General features: G+C 39.5%; 1 protein-coding gene across 1 annotated transcript in view; it reads left to right on the forward strand.

The window, feature by feature from the left end:
- The window catches only part of Dcbld2 (discoidin, CUB and LCCL domain containing 2), a 68,000-nt gene that overhangs the window by 28,479 nt on the left and 22,907 nt on the right, over nucleotides 1–16,614 (forward strand). Inside the window, exons 3-4 of the mRNA XM_036204163.1 lie at nucleotides 1,521–1,658; nucleotides 13,675–13,726. Of these exons, the coding sequence (XP_036060056.1) occupies nucleotides 1,521–1,658; nucleotides 13,675–13,726 (190 nt within the window). The remainder of the gene's footprint in view (nucleotides 1–1,520; nucleotides 1,659–13,674; nucleotides 13,727–16,614) is intronic.

A 16,614-nucleotide genomic window follows, 5' to 3' on the forward strand; every position in this document is an offset into this window, starting at 1 on the left:
CAATCTGTTTTGCACTTCTAATTTGGTCATTATTTGCCTTTTCCAGAAGTATCATAAAATAGCTTCTCTTATTTAGCATAATATCTTTGAGATTCATCCATGCTGCAAATAACTTCTTATCTTGTATTAACAAATAGTGTTCCTCCATGGGTGTATACCAAATTAGGTATTAGTTGATCAAATCAAATGCTTTTCATTTGCGACTGAATGAATACTGAATGACCATTTGTAGTCTTTCTGTGGGCATAGCTTCTTTCCTCCTGCATAGATAACTCTTATAAATTGCCAAGCTGTCTCAAAGTTGTCTATTTTATATTTGTGCCATTAATATACGAAAAGTCTGACTTTTCCACATCCTCCCTGATACTTAATGGAATGTAGAGTCTATACTATTAACTGCAGCCATTCATCAGGGTGTTCCATGAATGTCATCATAGCTTTAGTTTCATTTCTCTGGTGATGAATGATATATCCCATTAAGTCCGCATTGTTCTTATTCAGATAATGTTGTTGCCACAGCTTGAAACAATTTTTGGAACTCTGTATTCCGGATTTGCTAGTTCTGTTACCAGCCACATAAGGGAATCCATTTTCTTGCCTGTTGGTGGCTGTCTCAATGCTCTCCTTAACTCTTCTTTCATTGTCTACTTAGATTTGTACTAAGGATGTGTGTTGTGTTGCATGTGTGTTATACATTGAATATATACATCTGAGTTCATGGCCAAGACTGGGTGGAAGTTGAAGCTACGGAGTCTCCAGATCATAGTTGAGGCCAAGAAAGATCTGATAATCCTCAGGGATAAAGCTGAGTAGGTCCAGTCTGAGGAAATTTTGAGGAGTGTGCTGAGGTGGGGAATCTAGGAGGTCCTGAAGGAACCTTGTAAGAACACTGCAGACTAATCACTAACTTGTGGTTATCACCCTGTCTGGAATGCCTGTTTCTAAAACCATTTCATTATTACTGTGAAGAATATATATATATATATATATATATATATATATATATATATGTATTTTATAGAAATTGAATCTGTAAGTTCTGTGGAAATCTATAGTGTGTGTTTTTTGTTGTTTTGTTGTTGTTGTTTTGTTTTGTTTTGGGGTTTTTTTTGTTTTTTGGTTGTTTTTTTCTTTTTTTGGTTTTTCAAGACAGGGTTTCTCTGTGTAGCTTTTGCACTTTCCTGGAACTCACTTGGTAGCCCAGGCTGGACTCAAACTCACAGAGATCCATCTGCCTCTGCCTCCCAAGTGCTGGGATTACAGGCATGTGCCACCACCGCCACCACCACCACCCGGCATCTGTAGTGTTTTTTTTTTTTTTTTTTTTTTTAATCTTTAAATATTTATTACTTGGCATTTAGTTTCTCCTCCAGAATAATATGGCTTTCTAACCTAAGTTTTACTAATTTCTTTTCATTAATTTGGTACCTGGCTTGTTATATTATATGGTTATGTACATTACAAATATTGACTTTATGAGAGTCATACCAAATGCATGCTTTTTTTTTTTTTATTCCTAGGTAAATACTGTGGTCTGAATTTACAAATGAATCAGTCAATTGAATCCAAGGGCAATGAAATCACAGTGCTGTTCATGAGTGGAATCCATACTTTTGGACGAGGATTTTTGGCTTCATACTCAGTTATAGATAAACAAGGTAATTTTCATCTTATACCGTAGCTCCCACATTTTTTCATTTCTAACAGCAAGAAGGAAAATACTCAAGTACCTGTCATGTGACATTGGAATAGAACAGGAAGACTGAACAGCTAATAATGTACAGGAGACCAGAAGAGATCAGGGTCTGCATTCTGGAAATTGACTGTATTTACTTTTGTCCATGTTCTTTCTTTCCCTTGGTAGAGGAAATACTCATTTTTCACTTTTATAATATCAGAATACAAATTGTCATAATATTAAAAGAAATCTGTAAAATGTTGATGTAAAATGTATCAGCTTAAAGGTTTATTATCTACAAGTTACAATTTTACAATTCTATATTAAAAGTCATATTGTTGTTTACAAAGACTTGGCTCTCATATCACCAAGAATTCCCTGAAAGTGCTGAGACAGAACATAATAATGGATTTTGTTTTGTTTTTTTCATTGTTAATGTTTAGGACCTAGAGGTTAAAAGCAAGGTTATTAAATAGAATAGAATCCAAACTTAGTTGCATCTCTAACAGGAAATGCAGTAGCTATATGAAACCTGTCATAAATCTGCTCTTACTGCTGTGACTTGTATCTCTGTTACTAGAGGCTGTGAAGAGGACCTCTCAGAAGTGGTGTTATTGGAAGGATTATGAAAATAGTCATCCTTTAGAAAACAGGATTATTCTTATGTTCAACAGTAAACATTCTAAGTTGGCCATTTAAATGTAAAAATTAGCTTTTGCTTCATGCCATGCCGATAAAAAATTATCAAGGCCCTCCTAGGTATGGAATGTTGAGCTCTGGGAACCACTGAGGATGCTGCAAGCTGTCCCTCTTAAGCTGGGGTGACTTTGAGATGAACACTATCACCCCATCACATGGAGGAAAGAGCTGTGCCTACTTGGAAGGGAATCTACTTTCTCATAGTCAAGCTAACAAACTCAGAGACAGTGAGGAAGGTTTAACTCATTTGAATGAAATCATTTGGGGAAAGGAATTGAGTGTAAGGTTAAATGAACAGGTAATGTTTTGACAGAGTAGGAAAATTAAGACGGAGTTATGTCGTGGGAAGGGCACTAGGTAGCCCTCAGTTGAAAATGGTTTCCAGTTGGGTGTGGGAGCACACACTGTAATCCAGCACTCTGGAAACGGAAGCAGCAAAGGAAGATCATGAATTGTAAGGCCAGCCCGGCCCTCCTTCCAAAACCAAATTTAAAAAAAGAAAAAAAAAAAAAAAAAAAAGCCTGCTTCTGCCACGTGCTAGCCAGATAATGCCTGTCATGTCACATGGGTTCTGTCTGCTGGGGTGTCCACAGACATGGCACAGGAGGTACACTGTATCTTCCCCACCCAGCATTGTGAGTACACATTTGCATTTCCCCCACCACCTAATGGGTGATGTAAAGAACAAAGACGTAAGAGTTACCATCCTTTCATGCCATGCTGTGGGCATCTTGGGATGACAGGTGACATGCAGTGGATTGTACTTCTTACTCGCCTGAAGTTTCTTGGGTTTAAATTCTCATTTTGACTTATATTTTCCCCTCACTACTTATCAAGTGCAGGGTTCCTGGAAAATAAATGTCTGCTTTTTCATTATAAGAGGTGGTGCTTTACATTAGGTACCCAAATCATGGGCTGTTGTTGTTTCTCCCTTGATAACGTGGTGTCCTTACATTAAAGTTCGGTAAGAACTGGTGTCAGAGAAGGGTCTCAGATGTTCTCAGTGGTCTCAGAGTCAGCACATGGTCGACTTACAAATCTCTTTCGAATCAGAGCCAGTCTCCTTAGAACTTCTTGACACTAGTGCATCCCAGAGTGACCCTCTTGAAAAACCCCACTGCCCAGCTGACTTTAAAGGCATGTTTTTTTGGTCTACCCTGTCCTATTCATCAAACATTTGTTTAATTTGACTGAAGTTAGTTGGCTAAGACACATTCTAGGAAACACTGGTTGAATTTCTTATTGCTTCTTGGGTGGCCTCTCGGTCACAATTTTTTTCCTAGTAACTCATTTATTCAGAGCCTGTTTGACTTTGCTTGAGATCTCTGTTTCCATCCAGGAAATTTAGCTGCCACTATGAATTCCTTAAATAAAGATTGTTACTATGTGTCCCTCACTCAGGAGTCTAGTTGAAATTTAGAATGACAGAGATTAAAATGTCTGAACAGTCTTGTTTTTAAAGCATCATGGGGTATTATCCCCTTCCCTGTTATGTTTAATTATCAGTGAGCAGTAGTGACCAGCCTTTTTCTCCATTTTTTTTTCTTTTAGATCAAAAGAAGCATTATATCAACTGTGAAAAAAAAGTTTCTCATTTTCCCCATTCAGTGGCAGGCAGACAGAAGTACATAGAGCTGGGGGCACTGTAAAGCCTGAGAGAGTCGTATTAGTTACTTTTCTGTGATAAAATACCATGGCCAAAACAGCCTACAGAAGAAAAGGTTTATTTGGGTTTACATTTCCAGAAGGACAAGCACAAAAGTCCGTGACGGCAGAGCAGAGGTAGCACAGTTAGAGCTGGAAGCCGAGAGGGAGAAGGCATTTATTTTCTCTCACAGTTCCAAGTTGCTACAGGCAGGAAGCAGAGAGAGCGCAAGTCTTTAGCCTCCCAGAGCCTGCCTCCAGTGACACACCTTCTCAAAGGCCATGCTTCTTAGCCTCTTGAAACAGCACCTCCAACTGGGGGACATCTCATTTAAACCACCACAGACAGCATGGCTACTGGACCTTCTGAAAACTTAGAGATGCCTGTGAGCCCTTGAGGTATCCTGGACAGATGAGCAAGCACTAATGAAGGTAGTACAGAGATATAGGGAAAAACTATAATATAGAGGAAAACTCCTGAGTTACTACTGCTTTTAGGAAGAAAAAAAAAAGTCATAGCCAGCCTCTCAGAGCTCATGACTCAGTAACTCAGATCTTTCAATCAAGCTTGATAATAGATGCTACTATTTTCATAAGTAAATTTCAATTTAAAAGCACCATCTAGTGCTGGAGAGATGGTTCTGCAGTTAAGAACACTTATTGTTTCAGAGAACCCAGGTTGATTCCCAACCCCCACAGTGGCTCCTAAATGGTTCTAACTCCAGTTCCAGGTGATCCAACACTTTCTTCTGAGATCTGAGGGTGAGAGGCGTGCATGGGATTTACATACATACATGCAAGAAAAACACTCATACACATAAAATTCAATTAAAAACAGCATTTAATTGAACTTGAAAAATAAAATGAATTTTATAGATGTGTGATGTAAATTTCTGCTTTTGCATCTCTTCAAATGTGGCTAGTTTCTAGAAGGATTCTCAACGATGGATTTTAGACATTTTTGCTATATAGCATTGAGCTTACTTATTGAAAGCTTCAAATCCTTCAAGGCAACATTTATTTGTATGTTCCATAACTGGTGTGAGGATGGGTGTGGTATATACAACCAGGATTGGCACATTTTAGAATATTGAATCAAGGGGCTGGAGAATTGGCTGAGCAATTAAGAGCACTGACTGCTCTTCAGAGGTCCAGAGTTCAATTCCCAGCAACTACATGGTGGCTCACAACCACCTGTAATGAGATCTTGTGCCCTCTTCTGGCCTACAAGGACACTTGCAGGCAGAACACTATATACATACATACATACATACATACATACATACATACATACATACATACACACATACATTCATACATACATACATACATACATACTTACATAAATAGAGAATGTTGAATCAAACTTTAAAGAAAATACTACACTGTTTATTTAAAGGAACTACTAAAAGTCTTACCAACCTAGAATTTTGGAATGAACAGCCTAAATTTGCCTTTATTTTTCTGGAGGAAAGTAGTAAATAGTAAATCACTGGCAACACAGAATGATCAGTGTGGAGATGCATTTTTTTTTTAGTGTGAACTCAAAACACATGTTCGTCTGTTGCCTGCATCCTAGAATTTGCTGACAGTGTACCTAAGACTTCTGAACAGCTGGGCCTGAGAACACCCCAGTTGAGGGTCATTGTTGCAGTATATTGAAGTATTTTTAGAACCAACACCAATATCGTAAAATTATTCTGATTGCTACTTTGTTTAACTACATATTTTTTTGTGAATATTTTCCATTTCTTCCGTCTTACATCAGAATATGTAAACTTGTGACACATAGGACAGAATAGATGTTTTGTTTTTTTAAATAGAGTTTGAGTTTCTGTTGCTGGCTAATTTTTATCTTCTACATGGAATGGTTTTGGTTTTGAATCTAGGGTGTGAATTTTTCAAATCATTTGCTGCCTTGACTGTAGTGACGATACAGAATATTCTGTATCTATTCTGTGTGGTATCAGGTTCTGCTCTTCATCCCGTTTCTATTTGTAATTTCTATGCGTGTTTTTAGTTTTTGTTACTGTTGTATCTGACACACATTTGAAAACTTTGAATCTATTGACTGACTCTCAGTGAAGCTTCCGTTTGTAATCCTATCTCCAGATGTGCCCTTGTTTACAGGCAGATGAGTAATGAACACACACACAGTTGTTTAGGTATTATATAAACAGTATACTGAAAAACAACTGTATTTTGGTGTTAATCTAGACAACAGCGTATTGATGAGCAGTTTCTCCAGTTTTGCAGAGACAGAACTTAAAACAGAATTTTTCTGTTGAAATGGTTGAGCAGAAGAGGTAGTTCAGCCCATGGAATCACGTTCGTGTCAAGCCGACATATAGACAATCTAAAGTGTACCACCCTGTTCCTAGTATTTTCTGTATAGTTGGAAATTCTGTGAGAAAGAACCACATGGGTATTCTGCTGAGTTAAGCTAAACAGTCACTAGTTACACTGTTGCTAAATACTATTGTTGTTTAGTGTCCTAGACACCGTGTAGATTACAAAAGAAGCATGCTAGCTTTTGACATGTCTTATGTGGATAGGAAGTTAGATACAGAGGGAGTTTCATTTGATGCAGTTAGCCTTATGTGGTTTAAAGCCCTATCTAATTGTGGTTAATTGCTTAGGCAACTTAGCTGTACAATATATACATCATTGATAAGAAACTTTACTTTTCATCACAGAAATGTGCCCAGTCTCCTATTATGGACTCTGCTTCCACAGGAATCATTGTGATTTGTCTAAGAAAAGCCTAATATTTAATCTTCACCTTTAAATATCAATCAAAGAGATTAGCCATATCCCACACCCTTTTGTATTAGAACAAAGATATCTACATACAGGGAAGTAAGGTTACTGAAACAGTATTGCTATGGGGACTCCCTCAGGCTGGGGGAGTTGGCTGTTTTAAGGAATTCTAGAGGATATGAGAGACTAGAACTTACAAGTATGTATCTATTTTCTTTTCCTGTTTTCTAATTTCTGATAAATAATTATAGTCACCTAGGAGCAATACTTGATGTTCTGTTACGTTTAGATTCCTTTCCTATAGAAAAAAGTGATTACAGGTGTATGAGATATTACATGGCACAACTAATAGAGTATACACTGTCTTATATAAAATGGTTACTGATACTGCTGGGAGTGTTTTTGCAGTTCAATCAAGAACACACAACAGTATGTCTTAGGGAAAATCTGAATAAAAGTAGTTCATAATTACACTATCTCAGAAATAGCCATTGCTGTAAATCCAAGTATTTCTATAGAGAAACTAGTGTGCTGCTATATTAATGATTTGCTGACATATAAAGTAGTTATATTTTTACAGTATTATATACGAGTCAACCTAAGATTTAAAAATATGTGAAAATACATTTTCATAAAACAGTTACAAAGTTCTCTATAAATTGTATTTAAAATTTATTTTTCAAACTGTATCAAGGCGGCAACATTGTTAAATTTTGACTTGTCTTAGAAAAATAGGATGCTTAGTACAAATATACATCTGAGACTGGCTTTTCAGAGTTAGAGGAAGGACAGAAGCTTTTGGGGGGGCTTGGTTTTTTGGGTTTGGGGGTTTTTGTTTGTTTGTTTGTGTGGTTTTTTGAGACAGGGTTTCTCTGTGTAGCTTTGCACCTTTCCTGAAACTCACTTGGTAGCCCAGGCTGGTCTCAAACTCACAGAGATCCGCCTGGCTCTGCCTCCTGAGTGCTGAGATTATAGGCGTGCGCCACCACTGCCCAGTGGACAGAAGCTTTTTATAGGACTCAAGATTCCCCTCTGCCTGGCTTAGATTGTACTGTTACACCTAGTGAAGAGCTGCTACTGTAGAAGATGCTGTTTCTCCTTGAGCTGCACAGAAGAGCAGGAGTGAAGGCTGTTGTCTCAGGGCCCTGAGACATACTCTTGCCCAGAGCACTGGGAAAAAAAAAATGCTACGTAATAATGTGTGCATATGCTTTTGTATATATTAAGTGTCTGACTAAGATTATAGAAAAGTCCTATGTAGAAGCTCTTAGCTTAGAGTGTAGTTAATTACACACTGCTTATACTTCTAATAGAACACCGATTTTCTGGCATTGCAGAACAATCAAATAGATTTCACATCAGTATTTAATACTTTACATCTGAGTTGGTCTTTTAAGTTGTTCAGTCCAAAGACCTTGCCATTATTTCTCAAATCCCTAATCATCTGCCAGTTCTTGGGATGTATATGAAAATGATGACCTGTCAGCAGCTCCACTCTGAACCTCTGTAGTTGAAGTTACGACCAGTGTTTACCTCAGTTGTGATAACAAATTTCCTTCTGACCTTTGTGTTTACCCTTCTTCTCTTTGAGTAGACTCTCAATATAGTGGTCAGTGTGATTTTTTAAAATGATGTATTTATTCATTTTCTGTGCATTGGTGTTTGCCTGTATGCATGTCTGTGTGAGGGTGTCGGATCCCCTAGGACTGGAGTTACAGATAGCTGTAAGCCGTGATGTAGTTGCTGGGAATTGAACTCCAGTTCTCTGGAAGAGCAGCCAGTGCTCTTAACTACTGAGCCATTGCTCTAGCTCCTGGTTAGTGTGATTTTATTAAAATGAAATTCCCATCTTACTCAGCCAAATGGCCTTGCCTCCAGGACCCTATAGGATTCAACTATCTATTATTTGTCTGACTTGATTTCACTGTGGCTTCATAAGTGCTGACCATACATCCACATGGGGCCCTCCCTTTTAAATTTCCATACCTGTCTTCAGATCCACATGCCCTGAGCCTCACTTCTTTTTTTTTTTGCCAGAGCTGAGGACTGAACCCAGGACCTTGCGCTTGCTAGGCAAGCACTCTACCACTGAGCTAAATCCCCAACTGAGCCTCACTTCTTCATCCATTTAGAGTTTTAATCACAGTGAGGTCCATGCTGGATATAACTCTTAAGAGTTTTCCTAACTTCTACCTTTATTTACTAAAGTACTTATCACTACTACTTTACTACACATACATATTTACACTAATATTTTCTCTTACAGTCTCCCACTTGGAGGTAGATATACTTTTTTTCTTTTCTTTTCTTGCTTTTTTGTTTTTTGAGACAGGGTTTCTCTGTGTAGTTGGTGCCTGTCCTGGATCTAGCTCAAACTCACAGATATCCACCTGGCTCTGCCTCCCGAGTGCTGTGATTAAAGGCGTGGACCACCACTGCCTGGCAGTAGATATACTTTCTAAATGCAGACATTTTTGTCTGGTTGTCTTACTAATGCCTAGAATACCACCTGGTCATGTTTATATATCTGATGTTTGCTGGGGGAGTAACTGAATGAATTGCCCACCATGGCTCTTTACTATGCTTTATTTTATCCAGCCATGCATATGTGGTATATTTCTTTTTGGGTTTTTAATTTTTATAACAAACTTATCAAGATTTAATTCCTATGCAATATGCTACTCTTGCTCAGAGTATGTAATTCAGTTTTTCAGAATTTTCAGAATACTGTGATCCTCACCACAGTTTGAGAACATCACCCTAAAATATAGCCCAGGACTAGTCTCTGTCAGTCTCCACTTAGACTTTTTACTCCCTCCACCCTGTATCACCACTAATCCACTTCTTGGCTCTAGGTATACTCCTCTGGACACTTCGAGGAGAACGAAAGGTTGAGCTGTTTATGACTGGTGGCTTTGACTACATATTTGCCAAGTTCTTCCATGTTGTAACCAGTACTGCTTTGGTTTTATAGCCAAAGTATATCCCATTGGCTAGGTACACACATGCCTTTTTAATGTTACATCCTAATACTTTTTGATATTGATTCCAGATACTTAACAGATGTATGACTTGTCAGAATAATTTTGTATGCCATTGTACTAATTACTTTTGTATTACTGTGATTTAAAAAAAAAATCATCGTGACCAATGCAACGTACAGAGAAAGACTTTATTTGAGCATGTGGTTTTAGAGGGTTAGAGTCCACAATGATGGGGACAGTGTAGTTAGAGTTCTGCTGCCTGACAGCTTGGGGGCAGGAGCAGCACCTCAAGCACAGAACAGAGACTAAACCGAAAGTAAGTGAGGCGTTTTCATCTCAGATCCGTCCGCAGTGACATCCTTCCTCCTTTGAAGCTGCACCCCTTAAATCTTCCCCAGACAGTGCCGTCACCTGGAGACCAAGGGTTCAGATGCCAGCGACTGTGGGGGCGTTCTCATTCAAGCCCCATAGCCATCTTTCTCCCTGACGCTGTTTTCTGAAGCATAGATGTTTGCAATTATCATTTCAGTTTATGAGTTTGACTGCTGTGCTTTTCATCATATGTCCTTAATCCAAAGTCAAGATTTACTTCTCTATTTTCTGAAAGGTCTGCAGCATTAGTTCTTAAATTTAGATCACTCTGAGTTAATATTTGTGTGTGTGAGGTAGGTGACTACTTCTTTTGTGAATGGGTATGTCATTGTACAGGGATGTCATTTTATCACAGCATTGTTACTAAAAAGACTATCCCACCAACGTACTACTTCATTGTATTACCCAGACACCACAGTTGAAATTTACTTGGCTATAAATTTGAAGTTTAACTGTAGACTCTCTGGTTTTAATTCTGTTCCATTCATCACGATAATTTCCTATATACATTGTCGTCAGAAGTTCCTGGAGGCAGACAGATTCTTTTTAACTATATTCATCTTGCCTGGGATATGTTCTTACTCATTGAGAGCTTTATAATAGTTTTCTGGAAGGCGATATCCTTGGGAAAAGCTTTTAGGAAAGGCACATAACTTCTTAAGTCCTTAATTTGGTGGTTTTTATTTGCCTTGGTGGAGTTGTAAATGTTGGTTTGTACTCGTGGTTTTCCCTTCCTGCCTTCAGTCTTCTTGGCTCTCAGAGTTGTCCACTTTGGATTCTTACTTTCCTCCTCAGGAGCTCTTGGGAGCCCCAGTGGAATTTGAGATCCAGGTAATGATTTACACATTAGCATGGCCTGGTGTGCAGCTTAAGCCCTGCATGGACTTACTGCTCAAGCACCATTGTACGCGTGTTCTGAAGGCAGTAGAGGCAGCTAGCAGTGACTTTGCAGCTGGAATACCACATCAGAACACACCACTTGTTCATGGCAGGCCATTAACTTTAGAAGCTGAGTTTCTCATCTTAGAGGTTGGAAGTTCTTTTGTTAGATCAAGAGAGCAGAAAATTGATTCTCACTGATGCTGTGCAGAGGTTGGTAGGCAAACCATTCCATTGGTTTGCCCTTCCTAGTGAATCAACTAAGTGGTAGTGAACCCCATGGAGAACTAAAACACAGACTAAGTCATTGAAATTGCAGTAGTGCATACGTACTGATCTCTACAAGTTACTCCCAAAATGCTGCTTTCCTATCTGCTTAACACTACCCTAGGGGCTTTTAAGACTTATTTCAGTTGGGTAGTAAATGTAAAATTTATTTAGAGTAATAAAGTGAAGAAATGGACTATCCTGGACATGTTGCTGAGGCTGTTAATGTAGCATTTATGTAGTGACAGTGTGGTAGAAGGTCATCCCAAAGGTTTTACTGCCTCTTAAAACCCTATGCCTCATCCTGGATTGCCTTGCTCAGCTTTAGTACAAGGGAGGTGCTTATGGGCAACTTGACATGCCGTGCTTTGTTGATACCCATGGGAGGCCTACCCCTTTCTGAAGAGAAACAGAGAAGTGGATTGAGCTGAGGCAGAGGGGAGGTCGGGGGAGGGAATGGGAGGAGAAGAGGGAGGGGAAACTGTAGGGGGGAGTGTAAAATAAATAGATAAATTTTGAAAAGGGATCTCACGTTTTACTGCTGGGATAAAATGCCATGACCAAAATCAACTTGGGGAGGAAAGAGTTTATTTAATCTTACGTCTTGAGGTCCATCATTCAGGGAAGTCAGGGCAGGAGGAACTGAAGAAGGGACCATGGAGGACTTCATCCTACTTTCTTTAGACCCAGGGACTACCTGAACAGGGATAGTGCCATTCATGGTGGGCAGGGCCTCCCTTGTCAGTTGTTAATCCAGACAGTAACCCCACAGGCTTGCCTCCATGCCAACCCTATGGAGGCATTTTCTCACTTAAGATCCCTCTTCCCAGATATGTCTAGGTTTGTGTCAAGATGAAAACCAACCAACATAAAATTCTCACAGTACTATCTGTTATTGCCTTCTGGTCTTGTTCCAGGTTTTCACCCTGGGTCTAGTAAGTTACTGGATGTAGCCAAACATGCTAACAAACAGAAACTTTCGTTTCTTCCAGGGTTTCAATGATAAATGTTGATTGAAAGTCCCCTGTGTACCCTACATTGTATTTCCTAATTTCTGTAAATCTGGAAAAGTGAAAACATAGCTCTACTCTTTGTTCAAGGACTAGATGTTAGAAAATAACATTGCTTGTAACTTTATGATTCTCTTAGCAAGTCAGTCTTTTCATACTGCAAGTTATGCTGGGAATATATATAATTATGTGTTGGTTAAAAGAAGCAAAATGAAAGTCCCGTGTTTGGATAAAGGGATTGCAAATGTGACTAGCTAGGCAGCTCCTTTGAGGAAATGACAGTCAAGTTGAGATGTTAGCAAGCAGTCAGCTGGGTTTTGGGAGCAATAGAAAAGCTCTCCAGAATAGTGTATGCCCAAGGACACAAAAGTGTTAGCTCAAGGATTCAGCAGAGTGTTTGTCCAGGCATGCCAGAGAGAGTGTGCCTAGGGATGCAGGACAGTGTGACCAAGGATGGAGGAGAGTGTTTGCCCAGGAATTCAGGAGAGTCTGAGTCCAGGGTGCAGCAGAGTATGTGTCCAGGGATGCAGGAGAGTGTGTGCCCAGGGTTGTGGGGGAATGTGTGCCCAGGAATTCAGGAAAGTGTAAGTCCAGGGATACCAGAGAGTTGTGTGTTGCCCAGGGGTGCAGAAGAGAGCCAGGGTGGTGAGAAGCCTTAGTGCAAGACAAGGGTTGAGAGTGAAGCAAGGCCAATCCTGCAACATGCTATGGGCCTCAATCTAGGCTTTCTATTCTATCCAAAGACAAGGAAGGGAAGATGCTCAATGTTTTTTAAGTAAAAGCTGCTTTTTATGTACCTAGGACTGCGTCTTTTAATTGGAGATATATTAGCTTATATTCTGATTAATTGTTAAGTTTAAGTTTTCTTTAGAACACTAGGTATTGAATGTGCTTAGTGATTGCATGGAGTGTTGGTTACAACAAAAGGCTCATTGTCTATGGAGTTCCCAGCAGATGTTGATACTGCTCTTCCTATCTGTGGACCCGTAGATGAGACTCTGAATAAAAGTTAGAGCTGTAGAATTAACTTACATTGGTTTTGTTTTGTTTTTTCTGTTTATAGACATCATAAGATCATTTTTAGTCACAATAACCAATAAATATTTTTCTTTGTGTTTTGAGGGATGTAAGTTATAGAAACCACTAAGGAATACATAAATTCTACTTCTCTATGTGATCTATGACTTCAGGAGGTGATATAGTAAAAAGCAGTATTAAGGAAACAGCTCCAGAAATGGATCCATCAAATGAGAGAAACTGTTCCACAAAAATTTGTGAGGTTATAGGTAGTAATATTTTGAAATTTAGATGAATACAATTTTATATTATTTTACAGCATTTTAGTAAATTTAATAAGTCTTATTAAATCTTTTTTTTCTAGATTTAATCACTTGTTTGGATATTGTATCTAATTTTTCGGAACCTGAGTTCAGGTATGAAATTTTGCGCGTGCGTGCGCGTGTGTGTGTGTGTGTGTGTGTGTGTGTGTGTGTGTGTGTGTTCCAGCACATTTCTTTATTTTCATTCTTTTCTAGTGCAGGTTAATGTATCAAGTGTGATACATAGCTAATCATTGGTTAAGACCGCAGTCAAACAGTGCTTATTTAAAGTCATCCAGTTGTCCTGTTTACATTCTACTTTAACTATAGAGGTTTCCTCTCCAAAACAGAAGTATAACTTCCATTTTACTTTTTTTTATGTAGAAGTGTATGAGATAGGGTCTTACTGTGTAGCTCAAGCTGGCCTAGAACTCAAGATCATCCTACCTCTATGACCAGGTGTCATGGTTCTAAGTAACTAGTGGGATGCTCTCAAGGTCAAGCAATCTCTTAAATCTGGCAATGCTGCTCCTAAAAGTAGAAAAGCTATTCCTTCTCAATTCTATTTTAATGTGTTTATTCTTTGAAGGTCTCATACATTTATACAATATATATTGATAATACCCATCTACCACTACCTCCCTTGAACTCCCCCAGTGTCCCCATCCCATTCCCCTCCCAACTTCATATCCTCTTCTTAATTGTTATTGATCTTGCCTTTATGCTCATGGGTGAATGGCCATCCACTAGGGTGTGCGCAGCATACCAGTGGCCAAATCCCCAAAGGTGAGTAGCTTTCCCTGTCTCAGCCACCATTAAATGTTCTTCAACACTAGGAATAGATAGATAGATGATTGATTGATAGATAGATAGATAGATAGATAGATAGATAGATAGATGGGTTGATAGATGATTGATAGACTAATAGGAGATAGATAATAGATGATAGATGGGTAGATAAACTGACATAGACTATATTAGCATTCTTAGTGTTCTTATTCAGCACCTCCCTCCAATATCTCTGCTTGATGCCTTTGTCTTGTGCTTGGACAAGAATTGACTTCTTGATTTCCCATTTCTAATCTTGGTTGACTTTCTTCTCTTAGTCAATCTATTGGCATTTGGTTTTCTAAACTACAAGTTTGGTATTCCTGCTTAAAACTCTTGAAACTCTTCATTATAATTTATATTTTGAAACTGTGTAGATTCCCCTAACCCAGTTTCCAGGGTCTTTGACAAGTAACCCTTGGGTCTTCTCTTCAGTCTTATCTCTGTACACAGTATATATTCCTCACTGCTTAGCAGAACACATTCATCTTTTCAGTGCCCTTCTCACTAATTTCTGCCGTGCTGGCACTCCCCTAAAAAGCCTTTATTTTATCTTTAAGAATGGCTTCCGGGCTGAGGAGAGGCTCAGTTAATAGTGTAGCTGAAGTTTTTCTGTGTCCCACCCAGTCAGCAGCCACTCAGACCCAAGTAAACACACAGGATTATATTAAAACTGCCTGGCTAGCTCAGTTGGTAGAGCGTGATACTCTTTGTTTGTTTGTTTGTTTGTTGTTTTTTTTGTTTTTGTTTTCAAGACAGGGTTTCTCTGTGTAGCTTTGTGCCTTTCCTGGATCTCGCTCTGTAGCCCAGGCTGGCCTCGAACTCACAGAGATCCACCTGCCTCTGCCTCCCAAGTGCTAGGATTAAAGGCATGCACCACCACCACCGCCCATCGAGCATGATACTCTTAATCTCAGGGTCATGGGTTTGAGCCCCACATTAGGCACCATTTGTAGCTGAAGTTTTTCTGTGTCCCACACGGTCTGCAGCTGCTCAGACCCAAGTAAATACACAGAAGCTTATATTAATTAAAACTGCTGGGTCATTAGTCAGGCTTACTCTTACTAGCTCTCACACTTAAACTCAGCCCATTTCTGTTAATCTATATGTCACCATGTGTTCTGTGGCGTTACCTGTGTGCCATTACATGCTGCTTCCTGGACTGCATGCTGGTTTCTCCTGACTTAGCCTTTCTCTTCCCAGAATTCTCCTTGTCTGTTTATTCCTGTCTGTAACTTCCTGCCTGGCTACTATCCAGTCAGCATTTTATTAAACCAGTGTACAAAATCATTATCCCACAGCACAGTTGAGTCATTGATGCACAAGTGTAAGGGCTTGAGTTCAGTCTCCCAGAACCCCCATGAAAAGCCAGACATGACAGCACACTCCTATAGTCCTAGTGCTGGGGAGCTAGAGGCAGGAGGACCCCTGAGGCTCAGCGTCAGCCAGCCTAGTCTAGTTAGTGAGTTTGAATTCTAGATTCAGAGAGAGTATCTTTCTCCAAAGACTAAGGTGAAGAAATATTGGAGAATGTACCTGACATTGACTCCATCCTCTATATACAAATGCACATGCATTCATGCACATGCACACAAATACATAGACATGTGTGCACATAAATGATTGTTATTTCTGTGGAAACATGCTGCCTTCACTGTTGTTCAGTGTGTCCTGGACAACATGGTGGAAGGGTCAGCTGAGCTCACTCTAGTCTCCAGCACTGTTGTCATCACTGCCTTTCCATCTCTCATCTCACCTTCTGAGCTCTGTATCGTCTTCCTTGACTGAGCTCTGTACGTCTTCCTTGACTGAGCTCTGTACGTCTTCCTTGACTGAGTTCTGTCCGTCTTCCTTGACTGAGCTCTGTACGTCTTCCTTGACTGAGTTCTGTCCATCTTCCTTGACTGAGCTCTGAACGTCTTCCTTGACTGAGCTCTGTATCGTCTTCCTTGACTGAGCTCTGTACGTCTTCCTTGACTGAGCTCTGTACATCTTCCTTGACTGAGCTCTGTATCGTCTTCCTTGACTGAGCTCTGTACATCTTCCTTGACTGAGCTCTGTACATCTTCCTTGACTGAGCTCTGTATCGTCTTCCTTGACTGAGCTCTGTACCGTCTTCCTTGACTGAGCTCTGTACCATCTTCCTTGACTGAGCTCTGTACCGTCTTCCTTGA

Source organism: Onychomys torridus, chromosome 12 (genome assembly GCF_903995425.1).
Source record: "Onychomys torridus chromosome 12, mOncTor1.1, whole genome shotgun sequence".
Lineage (NCBI taxonomy): Eukaryota > Metazoa > Chordata > Mammalia > Rodentia > Cricetidae > Onychomys > Onychomys torridus.